Source organism: Pelophylax lessonae (genome assembly GCF_965119305.1).
Source record: "Pelophylax lessonae genome assembly, chromosome: 6".
NCBI lineage: Eukaryota > Metazoa > Chordata > Amphibia > Anura > Ranidae > Pelophylax > Pelophylax lessonae.
This window is the reverse complement of record NC_138773.1, coordinates 158,494,792-158,521,921: the sequence shown is the minus strand read 5'-3', so window position 1 is coordinate 158,521,921 and position 27,130 is coordinate 158,494,792. Positions and strand designations below refer to the sequence as shown.

General features: G+C 45.9%; 1 protein-coding gene across 2 annotated transcripts in view; it reads left to right on the top strand.

Annotated features, from left to right (window-relative positions):
• PMM2 (phosphomannomutase 2) overlaps positions 1-27,130 on the top strand; it is an 87,483-nt gene that overhangs the window by 49,419 nt on the left and 10,934 nt on the right. For both annotated transcript variants that reach the window (XM_082261301.1, XM_082261302.1), the window contains exon 5: positions 15,953-16,052. In XM_082261301.1, the coding sequence (XP_082117427.1) occupies positions 15,953-16,052 (100 nt within the window). The remainder of the gene's footprint in view (positions 1-15,952; positions 16,053-27,130) is intronic.

Genomic DNA, 27,130 nt, shown 5'->3' with positions numbered 1-27,130 from the left:
ACCCAGCAGACTGTAGCATTACAGCAGACATAGGAGGTATAATCCTACCTTATTTGTAGTGTATCTCCTGTAGATCTATCAATCGCCACTCAGCAGAGATGCAGGTGGATGTGCTGGGAAAAACGATTTCGGCGGTCCGCCGCCATTTTGCCGTAGACCAGGTGCATGCATGTCCTCAGGTCACGCCGGCCGCCATGTTTTTGGAGTCTAATGTCTCCTATATGGGGGCGGCCATGTTTCATGAGCCCAGCTACCTCGTGGAGAGCTGGGAACGCAGGAAGGCGTACACAGGGGGCGGAGCCACGTCCTTCTACCCGGGAAAAAGCAACAGCTCCTTCCAGTCTGTAAAGACAGACGCTGACTGCAGTTGGTTGGAAACTTCACTGCATCGGTTGGTGAGCCTTGGGGGTCCCTCTCTCTCTCTGTGGGATCGAGAAGCAGGTACTCTGAGGGGCGCTATTGCGCTAGGGGGAGACACATAAAAAAAAAAAAAATTAAAAAAAAAAAAAAAAAAAGAGGTATTTTTTATTTAAAAAAAAAAAAAAAAGTTTTTTTGTGTTTTCTGGCAAAGGTGTCCTGAATTAACATGGACCCTGCCACTCATGTATCTCCTCCGGATCCCCTCGAGGGGTCTGCGGGATCCTCCAGCACCCCACTGACGATTAAATCATTGTCCGCTATTATGGAAGCTTGTGTCCCGGGTGGAAGTGGCTTGTCAGGGACAGGGCGCAAGTAAGCGACCCCCGCCTAACCCCTTATTATCTGAAACCTCGGATTCAGACTCTGAGCCTATTTCTGCAGTTGCAGGTACTTCATCTGGTATTGGTGTCTCGTGTACTGTCTTTTCAGACAGTGAGGAGGATGTTTCGGCATCAGCCATAGCCAGAGAGGAAGCGTTGGTAAACGCACTCATGGTATCTGTTCAAGAGACCTTAAGATTACAGGGTATTCCGTCAGAAATAGCTGAAACTGAAATCCCTTTTGGGACTAAAAACGCATCTAGTGGCGAAGGTTTTTTCCATTGCCCAAATGTTTTGGCAATCCAATCAAAGAAGAATGGAGTCTGCCAAAACGCATTTCTACTATTTCTAAACGCATTAACAGGCGTTATCCGTTTGAGGAAACCCTCATTAAGAAATGGACAGAACCACCTGTGGTGAATTCACCAATTGCTAGATTGAATAAAGCCACGGTTATTCCTCTAGAAGACGCTCCGTCTTTTAAAGATCCAGTGGATCGCAAGATAGAAGCTATGTCTCGCACCATGTTTACCTTGATTGGATCAGCTTTCAGACCAATAATTGCTATTGGTCTGGTTTCGCAGGCTGTAACTGTATGGACCAAGTGGTTACGCCGGGACCTAGAAGAGGTCCCTCAGGCGGTATCAGATTTGTTGGAACAGATGATACAGGGGTTACAGTTTGTGTGTGATGCGGCGTTAGACGCCACTTCATTATTGGCGCGAGCATCTGTCTCAGCGGTGGTTCTCAAGCGTACACTGTGGCTAAAAGGTTGGTTAGCCGACCAAGGTTCCAAAAAAGCATTGGCTAATTTCCCCTTTTTAGGAGAGCGTCTATTTGGAGCCAACTTAGATGAGATCATTAAGGATCTCACGGGTGGAAAGAGCACCTTTTTACCGCAAAATTTTAAAGGTAAAGGAACTCGTCAAAGACGAGGGCCTTCTTTTTCTGCTCACAAGAGTTTTTTTTCGTCCCGCGGGTGAAAAAATTAAGTCCTCCAAAGCTCCTGCAGGAGGCGTCAGGGGTCGTTGGTCGGGCAAGCAAAAGCCCGCCCCCTCTAGACCTGAAGATAAACCGTCCAAAGCCTGAAGGTGCGCCCCCCACCCATAACTGGGGTGGGGGGACGTCTTCGCCGGTTCCCGGATCCATGGCTTTCCAGAATCCCGGACAGATGGGTTTGCGAAGTCATAAGGTCAGGGTACAAGATCGAGTTTCGATCTCTCCCACCGGCGCGATTCTTCCCTTCCAATAGCCGACTATCCCCGGATCGTTTAGACGATCTGTGGAGAGCAGTCACAGATTTACTACAACAAGGAGTGGTAGTCCACGTTCCTTGGACAGAACGCTTTCAGGGGTTTTTATTCAAACCTATTTACAATACCCAGGAAAGAGGGCAAAGTGCGTCCAATTCTGGACTTAAGGGCACTCAATTCTTTTGTCTACATAAGAAGATTCAGAATGGAGTCCATTCGCACAGTAGCAGCCTTTCTGCATCCAGGGGATGTCCTAGTGTCCATAGACATCTAGGACGCATATCTTCACATTCCCATTTTCGCAGGACATCAGCGGTTTCTACGTTTTTCCGTAGAAGAGAACCACTATCAGTTTGTGGCGTTACCTTTCGGTCTCGCCACGGCTCCGCGGGTCTTCACGAAGGTGTTGGCCCCAATGTTGGCACTTCTGCGCCAAAGAGGCATATCGATTCTAGGTTACCTAGACGATCTTCTGCTTCATGCAGAGTCTCCTCAGACCTTGCTACAAAACATAGAAATTACTATGATTTCTTTACAGGAATTCGGGTGGCTGGTGAACCAGCAAAAGTCATTTCTGGTTCCCACCCAGAGGCTCGAATATCTGGGTCTAATTCTAGACACAGTCAGGACAAGAGTTTTTCTTCCGGTAGGGAAACTCCGAAAGATTCAATCAGCAGTCCACCAACAGCTGGTCTTCCCTTCGGACTTGCATGAGGGGTCTGGGGTTGATGGTGGCTTCCTTCGAAGCAGTCCCATTTGCCCAGTCCCATACCCGAATTCTTCAGCAAGAGATTCCTCTCAGATGGAATCGGAATCCGGAATCCCTGGACAATCAGATCCGATTGAGCAAACAGACCAGAGAGTCTCTGGTCTGGTGGCTTCGGTCTCCGATGCTCAGCCAGGGAAAGTCATTTCTGCCAATATATTGGACGACAGTGACCACGGATGCCAGTCTATCCGGATGGGGAGGAATTCTCGGTCAGTTATCTGTCCAGGGACTTTGGTCCCCGGAAGAATCCAGGTTACCGATAAATGTATTGGAACTGAGAGCGATCAGACTTTGTCTGATTCACTGGACCGAGCAGCTCCAGGGCAGCCCGGTTCGGATCCAGTCGGACAACGCCACGGCCGTGGCTTATGTCAATCACCAGGGGGGCACCAAGAGTGTCCGAGCGGCCAAAGAAGTGGCTTGCATTCTTCGCTGGGCGGAACGATTTGTTCCAGCAATCTCTGCGGTGTTCATTCCGGGGGTGGAGAATTGGCAGGCAGATTATCTCAGCCGTCAGACTCTGGATCAGGGGGAATGGTCCCTCCATCCAGACGTTTTCCACCAGTTGTGCCTACGATGGGGCACCCCGGATATGGATCTGTTGGCATCTCGATTCAACAGGAAAGTTCAGAGATTCGTGGCTCGCTCCCGCGATCCTCTAGCAGAAACCGCAGACGCACTGATCGCCCCGTGGGGGCAATACCAGCTAATGTATGCCTTCCCTCCTCTTGGGTTACTGCCAAGACTTCTTCGCAAGATAGAGGAGGAAGGAATTCCAGTAATCCTGGCAGCTCCGGACTGGCCTCGTCGAGCTTGTTACGCCGACTTGGTCAGACTGATGGCGGACGTCCCGTGGAGACTTCCTCTCAGGGAGGATCTACTGTCTCAGGGACCGATCTTCCATCCTGCTTTACGATCGCTGGTTTTAAACGGCCTGGTTATTGAGACCCAGGTGCTGAAGGACAAGGGATTGTCAGCTTCAGTTATTCCTACTCTGGTTAAAACATGGAAAGCGACTTCCAGAAAGATTATCATCGTACATGGAAGTCTTATATTGTGTGATGTGAATCCCTTGGGTTCCATCTACATCTTTATTCGGTAGTCCGAATATTGGCTTTCTGCAACAGGGAGTTGAGCAGAAGCTGGCCTTGAGTGTTATCAAGGGTCTGGTTTCAGCATTTGCTATCTTCTTTCAGAAGCTTTTGTCTACTCATTCCTTGGTGCGGAATTTCATCCAGGGGGTGCGACACCTGGCTCTGCCAGTGCACGCGCCGTTACCATCCTGGGATCTTAATTTGGTGCTGTCGGTTCTTCAGACACCTCCCTTTGAAAATATCAGGGAGATTCCCTTGCCTACTTTATCCCAGAAGGTGGTCTTCTTGGTGGCTATCACTTCTGCACGCAGGGTGTCAGAACTGGCTGCATTATCCTGTTGTTCCCCAGATCTGGTGGTTCATAGGGATAAGGTTGTTCTTCATCCGAATCCATCCTTCCTTCTAAGGTGGTTTCAAAGTTTCATTGAATAAGGACAGTGTATTGTCCTTCCTATGTCCTTAGCCCAATCATCCTCGAGAATTTGCATGGCATTCCGTGGATGTAGTTCGGGCGATCAGGATATACTTGAATACTACGGATTCAATTTGTAAGACGGATTCACTGTTTGTGATCACGGATGGCCCTAAGAAGGGGTTGCCTGTTCTGCTGCGACCATCTTTAGATGGATCAGACAGACGGTGGTATAGGCTTATTTTATCTAAGGGTCGGGATCCCCCGTTCCCTGTTAAGGCGCATTCTACTCGGGCGCTTAGAGTTTCCTGGACCTTCCGCCATCAGGCGTCAGTGGTTCAGGTTTTCAAGGCGACTGTTTTAGTAGTCGGTTCATACCTTTACAATATTGTATAAGGTTTATGTGATGGCATCGTCAGATGCCTCTTCTGGCCGCAAGGTTCCTGCAGGCCACTGTTTGAGGAGACTGTTGGTCTACCTCGAGGATTTGTGGGGTAGGTCTCATCTGTTTTCTCGATGAGTCCTTTGATACTTCTGGTTGGCTCCGGTTGGGCCTTCTAGATTGGATTTTGATTCTGTCAATCCCACCCCTCATTTTGTGGCACTGCTTCTGGATGTCCCAGCTCTTGAGAATCAAGAAGACTACGTCTGTCAATGAGCGATAGAGAAAAATGGATTTTTGTAAGATCTTACCGTAAAAATCCTTTTCTCTTAAGCTCATTGACAGACGTAGTACCCGCCCCTCTATCATTGAGTTGGGTTGGGTTAAATTCTCTGTTACTGCTTTAGAACAGAACTGATTCCCTGTAGCAGAGAGAGGGAGGATATACCCTCAGGGACTGCCCCTAGGGTGGAGCCAGAACGTTTTGTCTTTCTGCCTAGTCCTACTCCTGCGGAGACAACATAACCCAGCTCTTGAGAATCAAGAAGACTACGTCTGTCAATGAGCTTAAGAGAAAAGGATTTTACGGTAAGATCTTACAAAAATCCATTTTTTCATTTGACCCTCCCTTTTTACTTTGTAAGCTTTCTCAAACTGGGCTTTCTGATTTTTTTTTTTTTTTTTTCTTGTATTCAATTTTATTGTAACCCTGTCTACCTCCATTTTGTAAAGCGCTGCGCTAGCTGTTGGCACTATATGAATCCTGTGTAATAAGAATTTCCTGGATGACATATCACTCCCGAACTTCCAAACCTACTACTGGGCGGGGCAATCCTTGTAACACTGAGGTGGTGATTTTCTCAACCCCCGAGACAACCCGGCAGTGACCCTGGAGGCTGCTATCATGGTCTCTTATGCAGCCCTAAGTAATTTGGTGTTCTGGGGGGCAAGATCTCACCCTGGAATCACAGGACTGATGTGTACAACCATAGCTGTTTGGCACAGGGCAAGAGCAATCTACCCTTCCCCCAACAACCTTCTCCCCACACAGTCCCCTGTGGGGTAATCCAACCCTCCCTCTCATGTGAAGTGTCCCTGATCCTTAGCTAGGGCAACTAAGGGAATTGTGGGGCTGAAACATATAGTAGCTGATGATATGTTGTGTACATCCCAGGATCCAAAGTCCTCCAATCACCTTCCTAGTTGAATGCTTTTCAGATACTTACAACTAGGACACTCATATTGCCAGCATTTTCCAACCCCCCACTTACCCTGGAGTTGGATCCTGTGGAGCGCACACTGACCACTAAAGTCCTAACTGCACCCCTGTCCTTCTTTTTATATACAGTTGTGCTCATAAGTTTTATGAATGATAACACAAAAACTTTTCTTTCACTCATGGTTAGTGTTTGGCTGAAGCCATTTATTATCAATCAACTGTTTACTTTTTTTAAATCATAATGACCACAAACTACCCAAATGACTCTGTTCAAAAGTGTACATACCCTGGTGATTTTGGCCTGATAACATGCACACAAGTTGACACAAAGGGGTTTGAATGGCTATTAAAGGTAACCGTCCTCACCTGTTATCTGCTTGTAATTAGTGTGTGTGTGTGTGTGTGTGTGTATATGTATGTGTGTATGTATGTATGTACGTATATGTGTGTGTGTATGTATATATATGTATATATATATATATATATATGTGTATGTGTATGTGTATGTGTGTGTGTGTGTGTGTGTGTGTGTGTGTGTGTGTGTGTGTGTGTGTGTGTGTATGTATATATGTGTATGTATATATATATATATATATATATATATATATATATATGTATGTGTGTGTGTGTGTGTGTGTGTATATATATGTATATGTATATATATATATATATATATATATATATATATATATATATATATATATATATATATATATATATATATATATATATATATATGGTCAATGAGTTTCTGGACTCCTGACAGACCCTTGCATTTTTCATCCAGTGCTGCACTGACGTTTCTGGATTCTGAGTCATGGGGAAAGCAAAATAATTATCAAAAGATCTGAGGGAAAAGGTAGTTGAACTGTATAAAACAGGAAAGGGATATATATATAGATATCCAAGGAATTGAGAATGCCAATAAGCAGTGTTCAAGCTCTAATCAAGAAGTGGAAAATGAGGGGTTCTGTTGAAACCAAACCACGGTCAGGTAGACCAACCAAGAATTCAGCCACAACTGCCTGGAAAATTGTTCGGGATGCAAAGAAAAACTCACTCACAAATAACTTCAGGTGAAATACAGGACTCTCTGAAAACATGTAGTGTGGCTGTTTCAAAATGCACAAAAAAGGGGGCTTAAAGAAAGATGGGCTGCAAGGTTGAGTGCCAGAAGAAAGCCATTACTACGCAAATGCCACAAAGTATCTCGCTTACAATATGCCAAACCGCACAGAGACAAGCCTCAAACTTTCTGGCACAAAGTCATTTAGAGTGATGAGACCAAAATTGAGCTTTTTAAAATAATCTTTATTTAACAAGTTCACAACAGTACAAGTATACGTAAAACAACGATAAAAGCCAGCAAAGAGCAGACAATAGATACATAGAGGAGGCACAATTAGCATAAATATCAATCTGGATGTTAAAGGATGTTAAGCATCTACAAGAGGGTCAAAACTGTCATATTTAGAGAGTGTGCCCTTTTGGCCAAACAAAGAAAAAGAAAAACCCCTCAAAACGTTATGTCTGTCACAGCCATCCGGCAGGACACCCATGGGGGAGTCGGATAGTCGACCAGACACAACGGAGATCCATGAGAACTGTATACTCTGGCATCCACATCACAGCGTATATTACTGGAAAACAGTGACAAAAGGCCTCTGGAAAAAAGAGAGTAGAGAAAATGAAAAAGGGGGGGGGGGAGGAAGGATAGAGTAGAAAAACAGATGGGGGGGGGGGTGAGAACAGACAGAGGGGGGCCTGGAGAGGGCATGGACCCTAGGTAGAAGGTTTCCAGTTGGGAGACTCCTCACTCAGTAACAATCAGAGGTTCCACCCCGAGAATCACTGGTTACACATCCGGGATCTCGTCGGAGTAGAACATCCACCCTGTCCAAGTGTCCTTGAAACGTTCTTGTCTACCCTGCGAGGTCAGAACCCGACGTTCCGCCTCCATCACTAAGTTAACCTTCCTTTTTCCATTCTGGTAGTGTAGGACCGGTAGACTGTCGCCAATGCCTCGGTATGAGACCTTTGGCGGCGTTCAGCAGAAATGGCAGGACACTGCGTTTGTGACGCTTGATCGAGGAATGAGTGTCATGGAACAGGTATTGTAGGGGAGTGCGGGCAAGGGGTGTAAGTGACCGTTTCGATACCCAGTGATGAATTGTGTCCCAAAAGGGCTGCAGCAGAGGGCACTCCCACCATATGTGGAGGAACATGCCCACCTGTCCGCAGCCCCTCCAGCAATGGGGATCCGAGCCTGGGAAAATCCGGGCCAATTTGGCAGGGGTCCTATACCATCGAGCCACAAACTTGTAGGCCGACTCCTGTACTAATGGAGGAGACATGAGTCAAGCGAAAGATTCGAAACAGTTGCGGGGGAGTGAAGTCCACCCCCAGCTCTCTCCCATTCCCTCACATAGTAAGGGGGCGAGGAGGAAACCCCGCTCAGAAGCAACCTGTACATATGTGACAATAGATGGCGGGAGTCTGGGGGATCCACAAACCAATTCTCAAAGACCAAGAGGTGATCAATCGAGCGGGGAGCAGTCGGGAGTTTAGCGAAAAAGTCAGTCAATTGCCTGTAGCGCCAGGCGGACATCGGGAAATCCCCAAGCAGTCTCGCAAAGTCGCCAAGGGTAGCAAGCTGCCCGTAGGAGCAAACTTACCACAGTACGTTTTACCATCCGTACTCCAGGAGCGGAAAAAACGAACATCCTCACCCGGGGAGAACCAGGGAAACCCACCCAGGGGTGTCGGGGGGACACGCCCGAGGACAAATTGTCGGTTGCGTTAAGGCACTCCTAGATGTGGAGTGTTGCCCGTGTCAAAGGTGACGTCCTCTCCGATAGCCCGCGATCACCCGCCGGAATCCACGGCGCCCCAGCTAGGTTCCATCCCGCCAATGTCTTCTTTAAGGGGACCCAGGGTTTAGTCTGAGCGTTGTGCGCCCAGTTCAACATGCGAACTAAGGCCATCGCTTTATAATACAAAGCGACGTCCGGAAGACCCACTCCACCGTCCGCCTTCGTCCTCCGAAGGATAGAGTAGGCCAAACGAGGGCTCTTCTCTCTCCAAACGAACTTTAGGAAAGCCTGGCGCAGGCGCTTGAAAAAGGATACAGGCAGGTGCTGAGAGCTGAGGCCGGGAAATATAAAACAGGTCATCGGCGTAGGCCGATAACTTGTGTTCCGTAGAACCCACTGTGACTCCAGCTATATCAGAGGCAGCCCTCACTCTCCTCAAAAAGGGTGCCAGGGCTAAAAGGGGTGATAAGGGGCACCCCTGCCGGGTGCCATTAAGGATGGGGAAGGGGTCCGACAGCAATCCGTTCACCCTGACCCTGGAACTCGATCCATGATATAGAGCCACCCCAACATGCACGCACCAAGCCCCAAGGAGCGGAGGACCTTCGACAGATATGGCCAGGCTACCCTGTCGAAGGCCTTCTCCGCATCCAAGAAGAAGACCAAACAGGGATGTCTGTCCGTTCCGTGTTGTGCCCAGTGAAGAATATGAGGAGCCCTGACGGTATTGTCACGGGCCTCCCGGAGGGGCATAAAGCCTGCCTTGTCAGAGTGGATCAAGGCTGCAACATGGTCCTGTAGGTGCAGCGCCATGACCTTGGTCAAGATCTTGGTGTCCGTATTGAGGAGAGAGATAGGCCTATAGCTGGCACAGCGCTGAGGTTCCTTGCCTGGCTTAGGGAGCACCACTATATGGGCCATCAATGCCTCCGGGGGGAAGATGGTACAGGGACTCATAAAATCTCTGGAAACACTTGGCGATCCGAGGGGAACTTACCTCCTTCCCCTCCGGAGTCTCCAAGGCATGGACATGACGGGCCTCTGTACGTTTGCAGCATACGGGCCAAGAGACGTCCACACTTATTCCCGTGTTCGTAAAAGCGGTGAGCCCAGAAACGTAACTTATCCCGTGCCCGCCGTTCCAGACAAGACGTCAAGGTACCCCGCAACGCCTCCAGGGACTGGGCATCCTCCGGGGCCAAGGTGCGCTTATGCTTGAGTTCCAGTTCGTGGATCCGCTCCAACAGATAAGAGATCTCTTGCTGTCGTTGCTGCTTCAAACGGGAACCATGGGAAATAAGAACCCCCCCTGATCACTGCCTTGTGGCCCTCCCAAATTGCAGATGGAGAGACCTCCAAAGAGGAGTTAAGCTCGAAGTAAGAGCGCACCGCCTCAGTGACCTGTCCCAAAATTGAGGGATCATCCAAGAGGTTTTCATTTGGGGCCATGTCTGGGGTCACACGGTGAGCACCGGGGGGCGTGAAAGACAACGAGACTGGAGAGTGATCAGAGAGGGTGATAGATCCTATTGAAGGGGCACGGACAGAATCCAAATGAACTGATCCACCATGAGCAAATCCAACCTAGAATACATATCATGAACCCTGGAATAGTAACTGTAGTCCCTGACCCTGGGTTGAAGATCCTCCAACAGTCCACCAAATGTAGGGCCCTGAATAACCTCCGGAGGTGCTTCTGAGCCCGAAAGGAGAGGGGAGTGCAGCCCAAAGAGGAATCCAGGGCGGGGTCAAGAACCACATTAAAATCCCCCCTCAAGAATAACTATACCCTCACTGAAACCCTTCAATTTGGTGAGGGTGGAGGACAAAAATGACACTGTCCTGGAATTGGGGGCGTAAATGTTAGCAAGAGTATATGTATGGCCATAAACTGTACCCTTCAGAAAAAGAATAGACCCTCGGGGTCCATAAGGGTGTCAGAGAGCACAAATGGACACTGTTTGTGAATAGCAATGGCTACACCCCTGGCCTTGGCGATGGAGGACACACTGTGGAACCACTGAGAAAACATCTGGGTAGGTAAACGGGGAGTAGATGAGGCAGTGAAATGCGTCTCCTGCAGATAGAGTACATCAAGACGCAAATGACGCAGTTCCTGCCACATCCGTCCCCGTTTATTTGGAGAACAAAGCCCTCGCACGTTGTACGAGGTCACATTTAACACATCAGCCATAGTGAGTCACGAGAGGATAGAGGTGGACACTCAGACAATCGGGCAAGGTGAGAGCCCAGCCCCAAGTAACAAGGCGGGCAAAAGAGTCTCCAAGATACATTGCTCCACCCACCTGCCGTGGGTCCAAGGCCTCCAGGCTACAAAACCAGGGAAGGGGGGAGAAGAAGAGAGGGGGCGAGGAAAGTGACACGTGTAAAAATGAGAAAAAAGAAAAGGGATAGAAAAAGTAAGAGTCAGAAAGAAAGGAGACAAAAACCGCCTCCACTATGGAGGAACATCCTAGAAGGATGCGCCCCGTAGCCACAAAAAAATAGGCTACTCCAAAATACCAAAAACCCTCGGATACAGAAAAACCGGACCCTCTGGGCCGCCTACTGTGGAGTTGTGATTGAGCCACCAGGGAGAGGAGCAATGCATCCCCGAGCCTATAACAGTAATAACCGATTTAACAAGACCTGCAGTAGGTCAGGAGGAGACCCAGGGCCACAAAGAACCCTGAGTCTGCCCCAGACCGCAAGGGGGTCCCCTTGCAGGGAAACCAACATAACATGAATCAAAAGTAATCAAGGATATAGTGCAAACACCACCGAAATGGTACAGGGACATGTCCAGGCCTCCCTATAGTAATAAAAGGGAGGAGGGTCTGCCAGCCGGTAAGACCCCAATGGAGGCAAAGAAAGGTCAGTCCGGCTGGGAGGCCCGTGCGGAACCTCGGCGTGAGCCCCTTTGACGTCTACCCGTTTTTGGGGTGACCTGCTGCCACCGTTCAGGGCGTTGTGGTAGTGGTATGGTGCTTTGCAGTCTCCAATCGGGAAAATCCGTCAGGGGAACATCCAATGCGGCACAAAAGCGTTGAAGATCATCCTTGGTGCGTAGAACCGCTAACTTGCAATTCCTAGATGCAGTGAGGCGGAAGGGAAAGCCCCACCTGTAGATAACTTGATGGGGGCGCAGTGTATCCAGTAAGGGGTGCAGGGAGCGCCGTTGCATGAGTGTTCGACGAGACAGGTCAGGAAAGCTGGGCTCCATCAAAGTCAATCACTGACATAGGTCTAGCAGCTCTCATAATGTCCTCCTTCAAAGCATATTTGTGAAGCTTACAAATAACATCCCTGGGTGGCTCCCCATCTTGTGGCTGAGGGAGTAAGGCCCTATGCGCCCTGTCAATTTCTATGACATCCGGTGCCCTGTCCCCCAGGATCTGGCGGAATATACCCTGGACAGAGGGAGTCAAGTCAGGGGCACTAGTAGCTTCAGGGAGACCCCTAATGCAGATGTTCTGGCGCCTGTCCCTGTTCTCATAATCACCAAGCTGGTCCATAAGCGTGTTCAGAACAGTATCATGTGTAAATGCGGTCTCCTGAAATGAGGAAAGGGAGTGCACAAGTTCATCCTGACCGCTTTCTAGGGAAGCCACCCTGTGACCCAAGGCTTCAGTATCTGCCCGCAGTCCCTCCAGAGCCTGAGTGACAGAGTGTTCCACCGTGGTAGTAATCAGGTGAATTATCTCTGCCTTAGTCGGCAAGGCCTTAATATGGGCCTTCCAATCCCAGTCCTCCTCTGTGTCCCCAGAGTCAGTGGAGTGGGGTGAGATCGCAACATACGGCAAGAAGGGGTTGGGGCTGCGCCACTGTACCTGAGGAAGCAGGTTTTCGGAGGAAGAAGGCGGCCCTGGAGTCAGCGTGGTACCCGGAGAAGAGAGGGGCGTCGCCATCTTGGCTGCCTCGCGGCGGCTCCGAGGTGTTGCTGAAAAGAGGTTGCGGAGGTCCATGGAGCGAGCAGGAATCCCCCCGGGAGGTTGGGAGGACAGACGTTTCTTCTGTGGCATCGCCGGTGGGTAAGTATGTGATGTTCGGCAGCTGCAGGTCAAGCGCTGGGCTCAGGGAAGCAGGAGCTCACAGAAGATGCATTCTCACACCATCGTGGTCAGGCCTAGCCCCCAAATTTAGCTTTTTAGACGCAACCACAATGCTGCATTTGGAGAGGAGTCAACAAGGCCTATGATGAACGGTACACCATTACTACTGTGACACACGGATGTGGATCGCTGATGTTTTGGGGATGTGTGAGCTACAAAGGCACAGGAAATGTGGTCAGAATTGATGGCAAGATGAATGCAATATGTTATCAAAAAATACTGGAGAAAAATTTGCATTCATCAGCCTGGAAGCTGCGCATTGGACGTAATTTGACATTCCAACATGACAATGATCCTAAACACAAGGCCAAGTCGACCTATCATTGGCTACAGCAGAATAAAGTGAAGGTTCTGGAGTGACCATCTCAGTCTCCTGACCTCAATATTATTGAGCCACTCTGGGGAGTTCTCAAATGTGCAGTTAATGCAAGACAGTCCAAGAATTAACAGGAACTGGAGGCTTTTTGCCAGGAAGAATGGGCAGCTTTACCATCTGAGAAGATAAAGAGCCTCATCCACAAATACCACAAAAGACTTTAAGCTGTCATTGATGTTAAAGGGGGCAATACATGGTATTAAGAACTCCAAGATGTGTTCTGGTCTGATGAAACCAAGGTTGAACTTTTTTTCGCCATAACTCCAAAAGATATGTTTGGCACAAAAACGCTGCTGCACATCACCAAAAGAACAACATACCCACAGTGAAGCATGGTGGTGGTGACAGCATTATGCTTTTGGGCTGTTTTTCTTCAGCTGGAACAGGGGCCGTATTCAAGGTAGAGGGAATTTATGAACCGTTCCAAATACCAGCCAGTTTTTGATACAAAGCCTTCAGGCTTCTGCTAGAAAGCTGAGCATGAAGTAGAACTTCATCATTCAGCATGACGACCCAAAGCATACATCCAAACTAACCAAGGAATGGCTTCCCCAGAAGTAGATTACATTTTTGGAATGGCCCAGCCAGAGCCCAGACCTGAATCCGATTGAAAATCTGTGGGTTGCTCTAAAGAGGGCTGTGCACAGGAGATGCCCTTGTAATCTGGCAGATTTGGAGTGTTTTTGCAAAGCAGAGTGGGCAAATATTGCCAAGTCAAGATGTGCCATGCTGATAGACTCATACCCAAAAAAGACTGAGTGCTGTAATGAAATCAAAAGGTGCTTCAACAAAGTATTAGTTTAAGGGTGTGCACACTTATGCAACCATATTATTTTCGTTTTTTAGTTTAACTTCCCTCCACCTAAAAGATTTCAGTTTGTTGTTCAACTGAGTTGTACAGTTTATAGGGCATGTGTATATGTATGTTTGTGTTTTTTTTTTTTTTTTTTTTTTTAGCAGGAACGCTGGGGGAACACACTTCCGGCACTTAATGAATGTGGTGTCAAGGGATGCTGGAGGGTCCATTGATGCTAGCTGCTATTGTTGCTGGAGGGGGATCTATTGTTGAGGGAGGGGTTTATTGCTGCTAAGGGGGTCTATTGTTTCTGGTAGGGATTTACTGTTAAGGGAGGGGTCTATTGTTGCTGGCTCCTGGAGGGTGTATTTGCTGGCTGCTGGGAGATCTATTGTTGGCTGGCTGGTGTGAGTCAGCCAACAATAGATTTCTTAAAGAACCATATGCAACTAAAATGACATCAATTCGTTTTGTAATACAGTAGTAAAGGTTTCTTTTGTGAATTCTTCATTGACACAATTATTCAACCCCTTAAAGACTACCACTCTGAAGAACAGAGGTTCATTGAAGTGTTTTCAATCAGGTATTGAAAACACATGTGGATGTCAGGGAGCAGCAATAAAGCCTAATAAGCACCAATTAGGCAGCTTTAAAATGACTGATACTCAGCTCCTTCTAGACCTTTACTGGTGTGGTTACAAACATGGTGAAGTCAAGAGAATGGTCCAGGAAGACAAGAGAAGAGGTGATTACTCTTCACAGGAAGGGCAATGGCTATAAGAAGATTGCAAAGATGTTAAACATACCAAGAGACCCCATAGGAAGCATCATTCGCAAATGCAAGGCAAAGGGCACTGTTGAAACGCTACCTGGTCGTGGCAGAAAGAAGATGCTGACTTCGACTGCTGTGCGCTACCTGAAGCGTAGAGTGGAGAAAGGTCCCCATGTGACTGCTGAGGAACTGAGAAAAGATTTGTCAGATGTGGGTACTGACGTTTCTGCTTAGACAATACGGCGCACACTGTGTAATAAAGGCCTCCAAGCCAGAACTCCCAAAGAATAAGAAGAGTCAACTGCAGTATGCCAAAAGTCATGTGGACAAACCACAGAAATTTTGGGATAGTGTTCTGTGGACTGATGAAACAAAATTAGAACTGTTTGGGCCCATGGATCAACCCTATGTTTGGAGGAGGAAGAACAAGGCCTATGAAGAAAAGAACACCTTGCCTACTGTGAAGCATGGCGGGGGGTCAATCATGCTTTGGGGCTGTTTTGCTTCTGCGGGTACAGGAAAGCTTCAGCGTGTGCAAGGTACCATGAATTCTCTTCAGTACCAGGAGATATTGGATGACAATGTGATGCAGTCCGTCACAAACCTGAGGCTTGGGAGACGTTGGACCTTTCAACAGGACAATGATCCCAAGCATACCTCCAAGTCCACTAGAGCATGGTTGCAGATTAAAGGCTGGAACATTTTGGAGTGGCCATCAGTCACCAGACTTAAATACGATTGAGAACCTCTGGTGGGACTTAAAGAAAGCAGTTGCAGTGCACAAGCCTAAGAATGTGACTGAACTGGAGGCTTTTGCCCATGACGAATGGGCGAAGATACCCGTAGATCGCTGCAAGACACTTGTGTCAAGCTATGCTTCACGTTTAAAAGCTGGTATAACTGTAAAAGGATGTTGTACTAAGTACTAAGATTGAATGTCACTTGGGGGTTGAATAAAACTGATAATGATGTGGGCACAGAAAAGACATTTGTGCTTATTTCATTATAAATGTTATGTTATATTTGTCTGACCTACACGTGCCTCTTTGATTTAATTGTAAGCAGGATGACTGAATGATCAAAATCGATGTCAAACTGGCCAAAACAATCAATTTCAGTGGGGGTTGAATAATTTTGAATACAACTGTATAGTCTGGAAAAAAAATATTTTTATTTTGCTGGACACTTTCTATTTATCTGTGATTTCATTTCAGGGGCACTTTTATAGAGTTTAGAAATGGGATGTTAAATGTCTCGCCCATTGGAAGAAATTGTACCCAGGAGGAACGTATTGAATTCTTTGAACTGGATAAGGTAGGTCGAATGGTATTTGAATATTATCACTTTTTTCACATATTACACCACCATTTTTTTTTTTTTTTTTTTTTTTTTTATAATTGCTGCAAAAGAAGTTCCAATGCAGTAGCTGCCAAGTGTTGAAACCCTAAAACCATCTGCATATATTCAGTAATTCTAAAACTGAATTGGATACATTAAGCTTAAAAACAAATACATTACAACATAAACTATTACATTGTATTCATTTAACATTTGGTGACAGCATTGTTAACTATTTATCACATTTCTACCTCTAAAGTCTACATAACCCTGTGTCTTTGTAATGGGGCCTACTAAGGTAATCTATGATGTCTATGATCCTAATATAATATTAATAAACATTTTTTCTGACTTGAAATAAATTGTGGCTTTTGACCACATGGTATGCAAACAGTGCATATATTATTTGATCGAAGACATCCACTGGCAGGGAAGGGGGTTAACAGTGGTGATCAAAGGGTTAAGTGTAAGCCTAGGGGAGTGTTTTTTAACTGTATGGAGGAGGGACTTGTGAAATGACCACAGAGACCTGTGATCCTATATAGAAGGATCACAGGCACTCTGTGATCATTTCAGAGAGTACGGTCAGCTGGGTTTACAACAGCTGACCATTGTTCTCTCTCAGCGGAGAGCGATCGTGGGTGCCCGGCAGCAATCGCGGCCGCTGGCCCCGTGGTTAGCCTTTCTAAGGCCCCAAGACATCTTTGTCATGGGCTAGCTGGACGACCTACTGTTAAAGAATCGTTCAAGCTTAGGGCTAACACAAGATGTGTCACTAACGATCCAGTGCCTAGAGGATTTGGGTTGGATTATCAATCTAGAGCAATCAACCTTAAAGCCTGTTCCAGTCTTGGAATATCTGGGTCTGGTTCTCAACATAGTTCAGGCAAAAGTTTTTTTTGCTGTCAAAGTTTGTAGCCCTAAGAAGTTTGGTTCAGTTCGTAGGGAGGAAAAGTTTCCCTCCATACGGCTATGCAAGATACTATTGGGCAAAATGGTGGCCTCTTTCGAGGCAGTCCCTTATGCTCAATTCTACTCCAGACTGTTTTAGAACAGTATTCTCTCTGTTTGGAACAAGAAGGTCCAAGTGTTGGATTCCCCAATGTCTCTTGCTCCATGGGTCAGGCAGGATCTGTCTTGGTGGAGGGTTCTCATCAACCTAAGCAAAGGAGAATCTTTTTTGCCAGTAACCCTAAAGGTTTTAACCACAGACGCCAGCCTGATATGTTGGGGGGGGGGGGGGGGGGCTGTCTTGGAGGGTCTTTCTGTCCAGGGGACATGGTCTCGGGTAGAGAGACTCTTGCCCATCAACATCTTGGAAACCAGGGCAGCCTGTTTGGCCCTGTGTCATTGGACAACCTGGTCGCAGGGGTGTCCTGTCGGGATTCAGTCCGACAATGCGACCCTGGTGGTTTATATCAACCATCAGGGGGGCACCAGGAGCCAATTGGTTCAGAAAGAGGTGAACCACATACTGACATGGGCAGAGAAGTATGTTCCATGTTTGTCAGCAGTATTCATCCCAGGTGTGGACAATTGGCAGGCAGACTTTCTAAGACGCCAGCAGTTGTGTCCTGGGGAATGCTCCTTCCATCCCAAGGTGTTTCAGCTGATCTGTCAACATTTGGGTACTTCCGACGTAAATCTATTGGAATCCATGTTCAATAACAAGCTGGACAATTTTGTGTCCAGAACCATGGATCTGATCGCTATCGGAACAGATGCTTTAATGACCCCTTAGTCACAATTCAGCCTGATGTATGCATTTCCTTCAATCCCACTTATGCCACGGTTGTTGAGCAGAATTCAGGTGGAATGGAAAGCCGGTGATCCTGGTGGCTCCTGCGTGGCCCAGGAGAGCCCTTGGTTCACAGAGGTTGTGAGGTTAGCTGTGGGCAGCCATGATTGTTTCTGTATCATCTAGATCTGCCCTCCCAAAGTCCCATATTCCATCCTGCTTTAGCCTCGGTTCACATTTGTGCGATTGCGGAGATCGCATGTAATTCGGAGCGCACTGCTCCTAAATTACATGCGATCTCATGTGCGGTGTGAATTTCAGCCATACACTTTGTATGACTGAATTCGCACCGCATCCGCAATAAACTTGCACATGAGGCTTTTTTTTTATCCGCAGCAGAATCGGATCGCATAGTGGTTCACACTAGTGCGATCCAATTCTGTGCGAACTTGCGATCGCACTGCGATATGCGGTCGCAACTGGGGGTATCGTTAACTTTTAATTGACACCCCCTGCGTATCGCATATGGCAGTGTGAACTGCCAGAGGTGCGGATGCGGTGCGGGATCACGCTGCATATTCGCAGCGTTCCAGCACCGCACAAATGTGAACCGGCACTTATGGTCGCTGAATTTTACGGCCTGGCTATTGAAACCAGAATCTTGAAGGATCGAGGATCTCGGGCTCGTTTTTGGCTACATTGATTAATGCCAGAAAACCTGTCTAGGAGAATCTAATATGGAGTTTGGAAATCCTATATCTCTTGGTGTGAATCCAAGAAATGGCATCCTCGTAAGGATGTCATTGGTAGAATTCTTACTTTTCTTCAGGTGTGGGTGCTCTTAAAATTTGCATTAGGGACCATTAAAGGTCAAGTCTCAGCCTTGTCTGTTTTTTTCAGAGACCTTTAGCGACGCACTCTTTGGTGCGGACATTTTTGCAAGGTGTGATTTGCATGGTTCCGCCAATTGAGCCACTCCTGTGTCCTTGGGATCTGAATCTTGTACTCTTGACACTGCAGAGGCAGCCCTTGAACCTATCAGGCGGATTCCCTTGGGATTATTGATGAGGAAATACGTATTTTTGGTTGCTATAACCTCGGCCAGGAGGGTCTCCGAGTTAGCGGCTCTTTCCTGTAGAGAGCCATTTTTGATCCTTCATCAGGATTAAGTGATCGTTCGGCCCCATCCATCCTTTTTGCCTAAAGTAGTGTCAGGTTTTCACCTAAACCAGGATATAGTTCTGTCTTCCTTTTTTCCAAATCCTCAGACTCCAGAGGAAAGATTGTTGCATTCACTAGATGTGGTTTGCGCAGTCAAAGTCTATTTGAAGTCATCTGCACTAATCCATAGTACTGATGCCTTTTTTTGTATTGCCAGAAGGGCCTAGGAAAGGCCAAGCGGCAACGACTTCCACTATCTCTAGGTGGATTCTTCAAGTCTTTGTTCAAGTTTATGGCTTAAAGGGTAAGATTCTGCCTTTTAAGTTGAAAGTGCATTCTACCAGGAGGATGAGTGCTTCTTGGGCAGTGCATCATCAAGTATCTATTGCTCAGATTTGCATAGCTGCTACTGGGTCCCGTGATGTACTCCAAGAAAAGGATTAGGAACTTGCAGCAGGCTAGTCAATTTTGCTAAAATGTAATTGCAGCAACTAAAAATGGTACAGTAGATTGTATTGCCCCCCCATGTGCTTCTATGCATGCCTGACAACATTGGGGCATGCTCCTAATGAGACGACGGATGGTGTCCTGGGGAATTTACTCTCAGATCTGGACCAGGGCATCACTGAGTTCCCGAAACAGACTGAGGTGCAACCTGGTGGCATCGAATGGACCGAAACATAATGTCCCAGAGGTGTTTTATTGGAATTAGGTCACGCGAGTGTGGGGCCCATTCAATGGTATCAACTCCTTCATTCTCCAGGAACTGGCTGCATACTCTCGCCACTCTCCATCCGGCTGGGTGCTCGGGTCTCCCGGTGGGACAGGGGCCCGTGCAAAGTCACGGAAGGCGGCGGGAGGGGGGGGGCGACGTCCCCTCCCGCTCACCCGGGTAACGATCGAGCGGCTCCCGAGCCGCATCGGTCGTTACCGACGGAAAGCCGACCGTCGGCTCTAAACCACAGTATCGGGATGATGCCTCCTAGCTTACTCTTGCGGTAAGTGGTTAAACTGAGCAAATGTATAATTTTAAGGGAAAAATAAGTTGATTTTAAATTTCAGGGCATCAACACATTTCAAAAAAGTTGGGACAAGGCCATGTTTACCACTGTGTAACGTCTGGGGACTGAGGAGACAAGTTGCTCAAGTTTTGGAATAGGAATGTTGTCCCATTCTTGTCTAATACAGGCTTCTATTTGCTCAACTGTCTTAGGTCTTCTTTGTCGCATCTTCATCTTTATGACGCACCAAATGTGTTCTATGGATGAAAGATCTGGACTGCAGGCTGGCCATTTCAGTACCCGGATCCTTCTACACAGCCATGATGTTGTAATTGATGCAGTATGTGGTCTGGCATTGTCCTGTTGGAAAATGCAAGGTCTTCCCTGAAAGAGACAATGTTTGGATGGGAGCATATGTTTTATAGAACTTGGATATACCTTTCAGCATTGATGGTGCCTTTCCAGATGTGTAAGCTGCACATGCCACACGCACTCTCATGCAACCCCCATACCATCCGAGATGCAGGCTTCAGAACTAAGCGCTGATAACAACTTGGGTTGTCCTTGTCCTATTTAGTCCGGATGACATGGCGTCCCAGTTTTCCAAAAAAAAACCTACATTTCGATTCATAGTTACATAGTTAGGTTGAAAAAAGATACAAGGCCATCCGGTTCAACCAAGAAAAAAAAAAAAACACAGTATTGAAAACCCAACCATACAATCCCATATACACAATCATATACACAAAAAAAAAAAAAAAACCCAGCAAAGCATGATCCAATTTTCTACAGCAGGGGAAAAAAATTCCTTCCTGATCCCCCGAGAGGCAATTGGATATTTCCTGGATCAACTTTACCTTAAAAAATATTAGTACCCATTTATATTATGTACACCTAGGAAAGAATCCAGACCTTTTTTTTAAAGCAATCTAGTGAGCTAGCCAGAACCACCTCTGAAGGGAGTTTATTCCACATTTTCACAGCTCTTATGGTGAAGAAACCTTTCCGTATTTGGTGACAAAATCTGTTTTCCTCTAGACGTAAAGAGTGCCCCCTTGTCCTCCGTGTTGACCTTAAAGTGAACAACTCAACACCAAGTTCACTATATGGACCCCTTATGTATTTATACATGTTGATCATATCCCCCCTTAATCTCCTCTTCTCAAGGGAGAATAAATTCAGTTCCTCTAATCTTTTATCATAGCTAAGCTCCTCCATGCCTCTTATTAGTTTGGTTGCCCTTCTCTGCACTTTCTCCAGTTCCCCGATATCCTTTTAAGAACTGGTGCCCAAAACTGAACTGCATATTCCAGATGAGGTCTTACTAATGATTTGTACAGGGGCAAAATTATATCTCTCTCTCTGGAGTCCATGCCTCTGTTAATACAAGAAAGGACTTTGCTTGCTTTGGAAACCGCAGCTTGGCATGGAAAGCTATTATTGAGCTTATGTTCTACCAGAACACCCAGATCCTTCTCCGCAATGGGATTCCCCCAGTTCTACTCCACCTAGTTTGTATGCTGCATGCATATTGTTAGCCCCCAAGTGCATAACTTTACATTTATCAACATTAAACCTCATTTGCCACATAGTTGCCCAATGAAACAGTGCATTGAGGTCAGCTTGTAAGTTGGAGACATCCTGTAAGGAAGTTATTCCACTGCAAAGCTTGGTGTCATCTGCAAAGACTGAAATGCTACTTTTAATCCCAGAAACTATATCATTTATAAAGATATTAAAAAGTAAGGGTCCCAACACTGAACCTTGGGATACACCACTGATAACTTTAGACCATTCAGAGTAAGAATCATTAACCAGTACTGTCTAAATTCTATCTTTTAGCCAATTTTCTATTCAATTACAAACCGATCTTTCCAAGCCAGTAGACTTTACCTTACTTTTTAGCCGTGTGTGGGGAACTGTGTCAAACGCTTTTGCAAAATCCATGTATACTACATCCACAGCCACCCCTCTGTCCAAGGTTTTACTTACCACCTCATAAAAAGAAATCGGGTTTGTTTGACAATGAATCCATGCTGTCTGTTGCTTAAAATATTTTTTTCCAGCAAGAACTCATCTATGTGGTCTTTTATTAATTCTCCAGTATCTTCCCGACTATAGAAGTTAAACTAACGGGTCTATAGTTACTTGACAAATATAGGCACCACATTGGCCCTACACCAATCCAGTGGTACTATTTCAGTCCTTAACGAGTCCCTAAAAATTAGAAACAAAGGCTTTGAAATTACCGCGCTCGATTCTTTTAGGATGCGTGGGTGGATGCCATCTGGTCCAGGCACTTTATCCACCCTTATTCTGTCTAATATTTCTGGACCATATTACTTTTGAGCCATTGTGGATCATTTGGGGCTGTGTCAATACCGTCCTCATTATGGTCACGAGCTCCCCCATGCTCCTTTTTGTATATACAGAGCTGAAGAAAGTATTTAATAAATTTGCCTTCTCTTTGTCCCCAGTCACCCATTCCTGATTATTTTGTAAAGGGCCTACATGCTTCAGACCTAACCTTTTTACTGTTAATATATTTGAAGATTTTTTGGGGGTTTGCCCTACTATCTTTTGCAATCTGTCGTTCATTTTGAATTTTTGCGTCCTTGATTTCCTTTTTACATAATCTGTTATATTTTTTGTAACAATTAAACAAACAATTAAACAAACAATGATGTGTTCCTTCATTTTTATATTTTTTAAAACCTCTTTTCTTTTTATCTATAGCTTTTTTAACTTTGGCCGTGAGCCACATAGGTTTTATTTTTAGCCTTTAAAACGTATTACCCATGGGAATATATTTTGCACTGAAGTCTTTTTTTTTTTTTTTTAAATTTCCCACTTCTGTTCTGTGCTCATCGAAGCTAATATTCCCTCCCTGTCTAAATCCTGGAGAGCAGCCCTCATCCTTGGAAAATTTCCTCTCTGAACCATTTGCAGACTGCCGTCAGTATATTTAATGCGGCAGTCAGCCCCTCACAGGCAAAGCGACGTGGCGCCTGTGAGCCTCTAGGGGGCGAGCGCGCATCGTTCACGGACACCCCCGCACGTGTGCCCGGCAGACCCGATGTCCGCCGCCACTCGCGATCGTCCGTTGCAGAGGGAGAAAGGCAGGCGGCTGATGTAAACAAAGCCGCCTGTCATTCTCCCCTGTGTAAGAACAGAGATCATACGGTCCTGCTATGTAGGATCGAATGTCTCCTTTACACCACTAGCAACATCCCTTCACAGTTAGAAGCACGCCCCTAGGGACACACTTAACCCCTGCATCGCCAATAAAGTTAACCCCTTCCCTGCCAGTGTCATTTTTACAGTAACAGTGCATATGTAAAGCACTGATTACTGTAGTAATGTCACTGGTAACCCCACAAGTGTCAAAAATGTCAGTCAAGGGTCTGATCTGTCCGCCGCAATGTCGCAGCCCCGCAAAAAAAATCGCAGATCGCCGCGATTACGCGCTAAAAAAAAAAACAATAAATCTTTCCCTTACTTAGTAAATGCAATAACTTTTGCGCAAACCAATCAAAATACGCTTTTTGCGTTTTTTTTTTACCAAACATATGTAGCAGAAAACAAATTGGTCTAAAATGTTACAAAAATTTTCATTTTTTTTTTTTTTTGGGGAATTTCATATAAAAAAAAATGTGAAAAATATTATTTTTGCAAAATTGTCGCTCTTTTTTTGTTTATAGAGCATGATCAAAAAATCGCACAGGTGATCAAATACCACCAAAAGAAAGCCCTGTTTGTGGGAAAGAAAGGATGTCAAATTCGTTTAGGTACAGCGTCGCACGACCGCGCAATTGTCCGTTAAAGTCACAGAGTGCCGTATCGCAAAATAGGCCCTGGTCAGGAAGGGGGTAAAATCTTCCGGGCCTTAAAGAGGAAGTAAACCCTCCTCGGACACTTTTACCTACAGGTAAGCCTATGATAAGGCTTACCTATAGGTACTGTAAATATCTCCTAAACATGCACCGTTTAGGAGATATTTACCTTACATGCATCCAGTGACGTCACTGGCACATGCGCTCTGAAGGAACGGCCGCTGGTGCCGTTTCTTCAGAGTCCCGTGCCGTGACTGTCGGCTCCCGTGCGCGGGAGTGACGTCACCGCGGCTCCGGCCAAACAGATGGCCGGATGCCGCGAACCCGGAAGACGGGCGACTGGACATGTTGCCCGTCATACAGCGGGCTGCACGGCGGGGGCTCGTTCTAAGGTAAGTATTGCATAATAAGCTAGTATGCGATGCATACTAGCTCATTATGTGTTTCTCTTACAGGTTACCAAAAAAAAAAAAAAAAAACCTCTTTAAGTGGTTAAAGTGAAGTTTTTTTTTTTTTTTTTTTTTTTGCTTACAGCTAACATTAAAAGAAATCATATTCTGGTCATTGCTACCCAGATGTTCTTTTTATATGAACATTATTAAGCTCTGCATGGTTTGAGATTACCAGGTCCAACAGAGCATCATTTCTAGTGGGGGCCTCAAACTGCACCATAAAATTGTCTTGTAATAGGTTTATACATTTTTGCCCTTTAACTGTTCCAGCAGTGCCATTACTCCAGTCAATGTCTGGGTAGTTTAAAATCCCCCATTATTAACACTGTCCCAGACCTTGCAGCCCTTTCTATCTGTCCCAGGAGCTGAGTCTCCACCTCCTCATTAATACTGGGAGGTCTAACAAACTCCAATGATAATCCTTGTATTAGGCACAACCATGTACATTTTAACCCGTTCTGCTTCATACTCGGCACACTCTCCATCAACTAGGTCCTCTTTCACTCTCACTTTGAGATCAATTCTCACATAGAGACAGACACCACCACCTCTCCGTTTTACCCTGTCTTTCCGAAAGAGAGCATAGCCAGGAATATTATTAGCCCAGTCATATGAAAAATGAAGCCAAGATTCAGCAATACCAATTAAGTCATAGTTCTCTTTGTGCACCAGAGCTTACATGTTGCCTATTTTGCTTGGCAGACTTCTGGCATTGGTGAACAAACACTTTAAATCTGTCACGTTTTGCACACTTATTTTTTATATTTTTAATTTTGGTACAAATAGTACGATTTCCAATGGTTGTTTGTAAAATGAGAACTTTCTTATCCTCTGCCATAACTCTACCCCCATCTTTCCCCTATCCACCCACCAATAGGGGCTGACCCCTGTCTGACCTGTCTGCCCCATTATAATCTAATTCACCCTCCCCCCCCCCCCCCCATCAATCCTAGTTTAAAAACTCCTCCAGACTTCCCATAAATCTCCCCCCTAGCACAAAAGACCCCCTTCCATTTAGGTGCAAACCATCTTTAGCATATAGGTTGCATCCCAATGGAAAGTGACCCAGCGCTCTAAAAACCCAAATCCCTCATTCTTACACCAGGTCTTTAGTCAGATTCGTCTGACCACAGAACAGTTTTCCACTTTGCCACTGTCCATTTTAAATGAGTCTTGGCCCAGAGAAAACCCCTGCGCTTCTGGATCATGTTTTAGATATGGCTTCTTTTTTGGCCTATAGAGTTTTAGCTGGCAACGGCGAATGGCACGGTGGATTGTGTTCACCGACCAATGTTTTCTGGAAGTATTCCTGAGCCCATGTTGTGATTTCCATTACAGTAGCATTCCTGTATGTGATGCAGTGCCGTCTAAGGGCCCGAATATCACGGGCATCCAGCATGGTTTTCCGTCCTTGACCCTTAGGCACAGAGATTGTTCCAGATTATGCACTGTAGATGATGATAAATTCAAACTCTCTGCAATTTTTCTCTGAGAGACTCCTTTCTGATATTACCCCAATATTTTTCGCTGCAGCATTGGGAGAATTGGTGATCCTCTGCCCATCTTGACTTCTGAGAGGCACTGCCACTCTGAGAGGCTCTTTTTATACCCAATCATGTTGCCAATTGACCTAATAAGTTGCAAATTGGTCCTCCAGCTGTTCTTTATGTGTACATTTAACTTTTCCGGCCTCTTATTGCTACCTGTCCCAACTTTTTTGGAATGTATAGCTCTCATGAAATCTAAAATGAGCCAATATTTGACATGACATTTCAAAATGTCTCACTTTCAACATTTGATATGTTATCTATATTATATTGTGAATAAAATATAAGTTTATGAGATTTGTAAAGTACCGGTAGTCCATTCCTTTTTTACTCACAATTTGTACAGTGTCCCAACTTTTTTGGAATTGGTTTGTATTTCAGTAATTCAATTCAAAAAATAAAACTGATATAATTTATATAAATGCGTTACACACAGAGTGATATATTTCTTTCTTTTAAATTTTATGATTGATTTGAAAACCCAAAATTTAGTATCTCAGAAAATGTGAATATTACATAAGACCAATAAAAAAAAAAGGCTTTATTTGAGAAATGCTTGAATTACTGTATTAATGCGGCGTGGAATGGAGGCGATCCGCCTGTGGCACTGCTGAGATGTTATGGAAGCCCAGGTTGCTGTTGATGGCGGCCTTCAGCTCGTCTGCAGTGTTTGGGTCTGGTGTCTCTCATCTTCCTCTTGACAATACCCCACAGATTCTCTGTGGGGTTTAGGTCAGGCGAGTTTGCTGGCCAATCAAGCACAGTAATACCATGATCATTAAACCAGGTATTGATACTTTTGGCAGTGTGGGCAGGTGCCAAGTCCTGCTTGAAAATGAAATCCACATCTCCATTAAGCTGGTCAGCAGAGGGACGCATTAGGGCTCTAGAATTTCCTGGTAAAGGGCTGCGCTGGCTTTGGACTTGATAAAGCACAGGGGACCAACGCCAGAAGATGACATGGCTCCCCAAATCATCACTGACTGGAAACTTCACATTGGACTTCAAGCAATTTGGATTCTGTGCCTCTCTACTCTTCCTCTAGACTCTGGGACTTTGATTTCCAAATGAAATGCAAAATTTTCCGCAGTCCGTGAAGATTTGGGGAGCCATGTCATCTGCTAGTGTTGGTCCACTGTGTTCTATCAGCGCAGCCCTCTATCAGGAAATTTCTAGAGCACTTCATGCTTCCCTCTACTGACCAGCTTTATGGAGATGCTTATTTCATTTTCCAGCAGGACTTGGCACCTGCCCATACTGCCAAATGTACCAATATCTGGATTATTAATCATGATATCACTGTGCTTGATTGACCAGCAAAC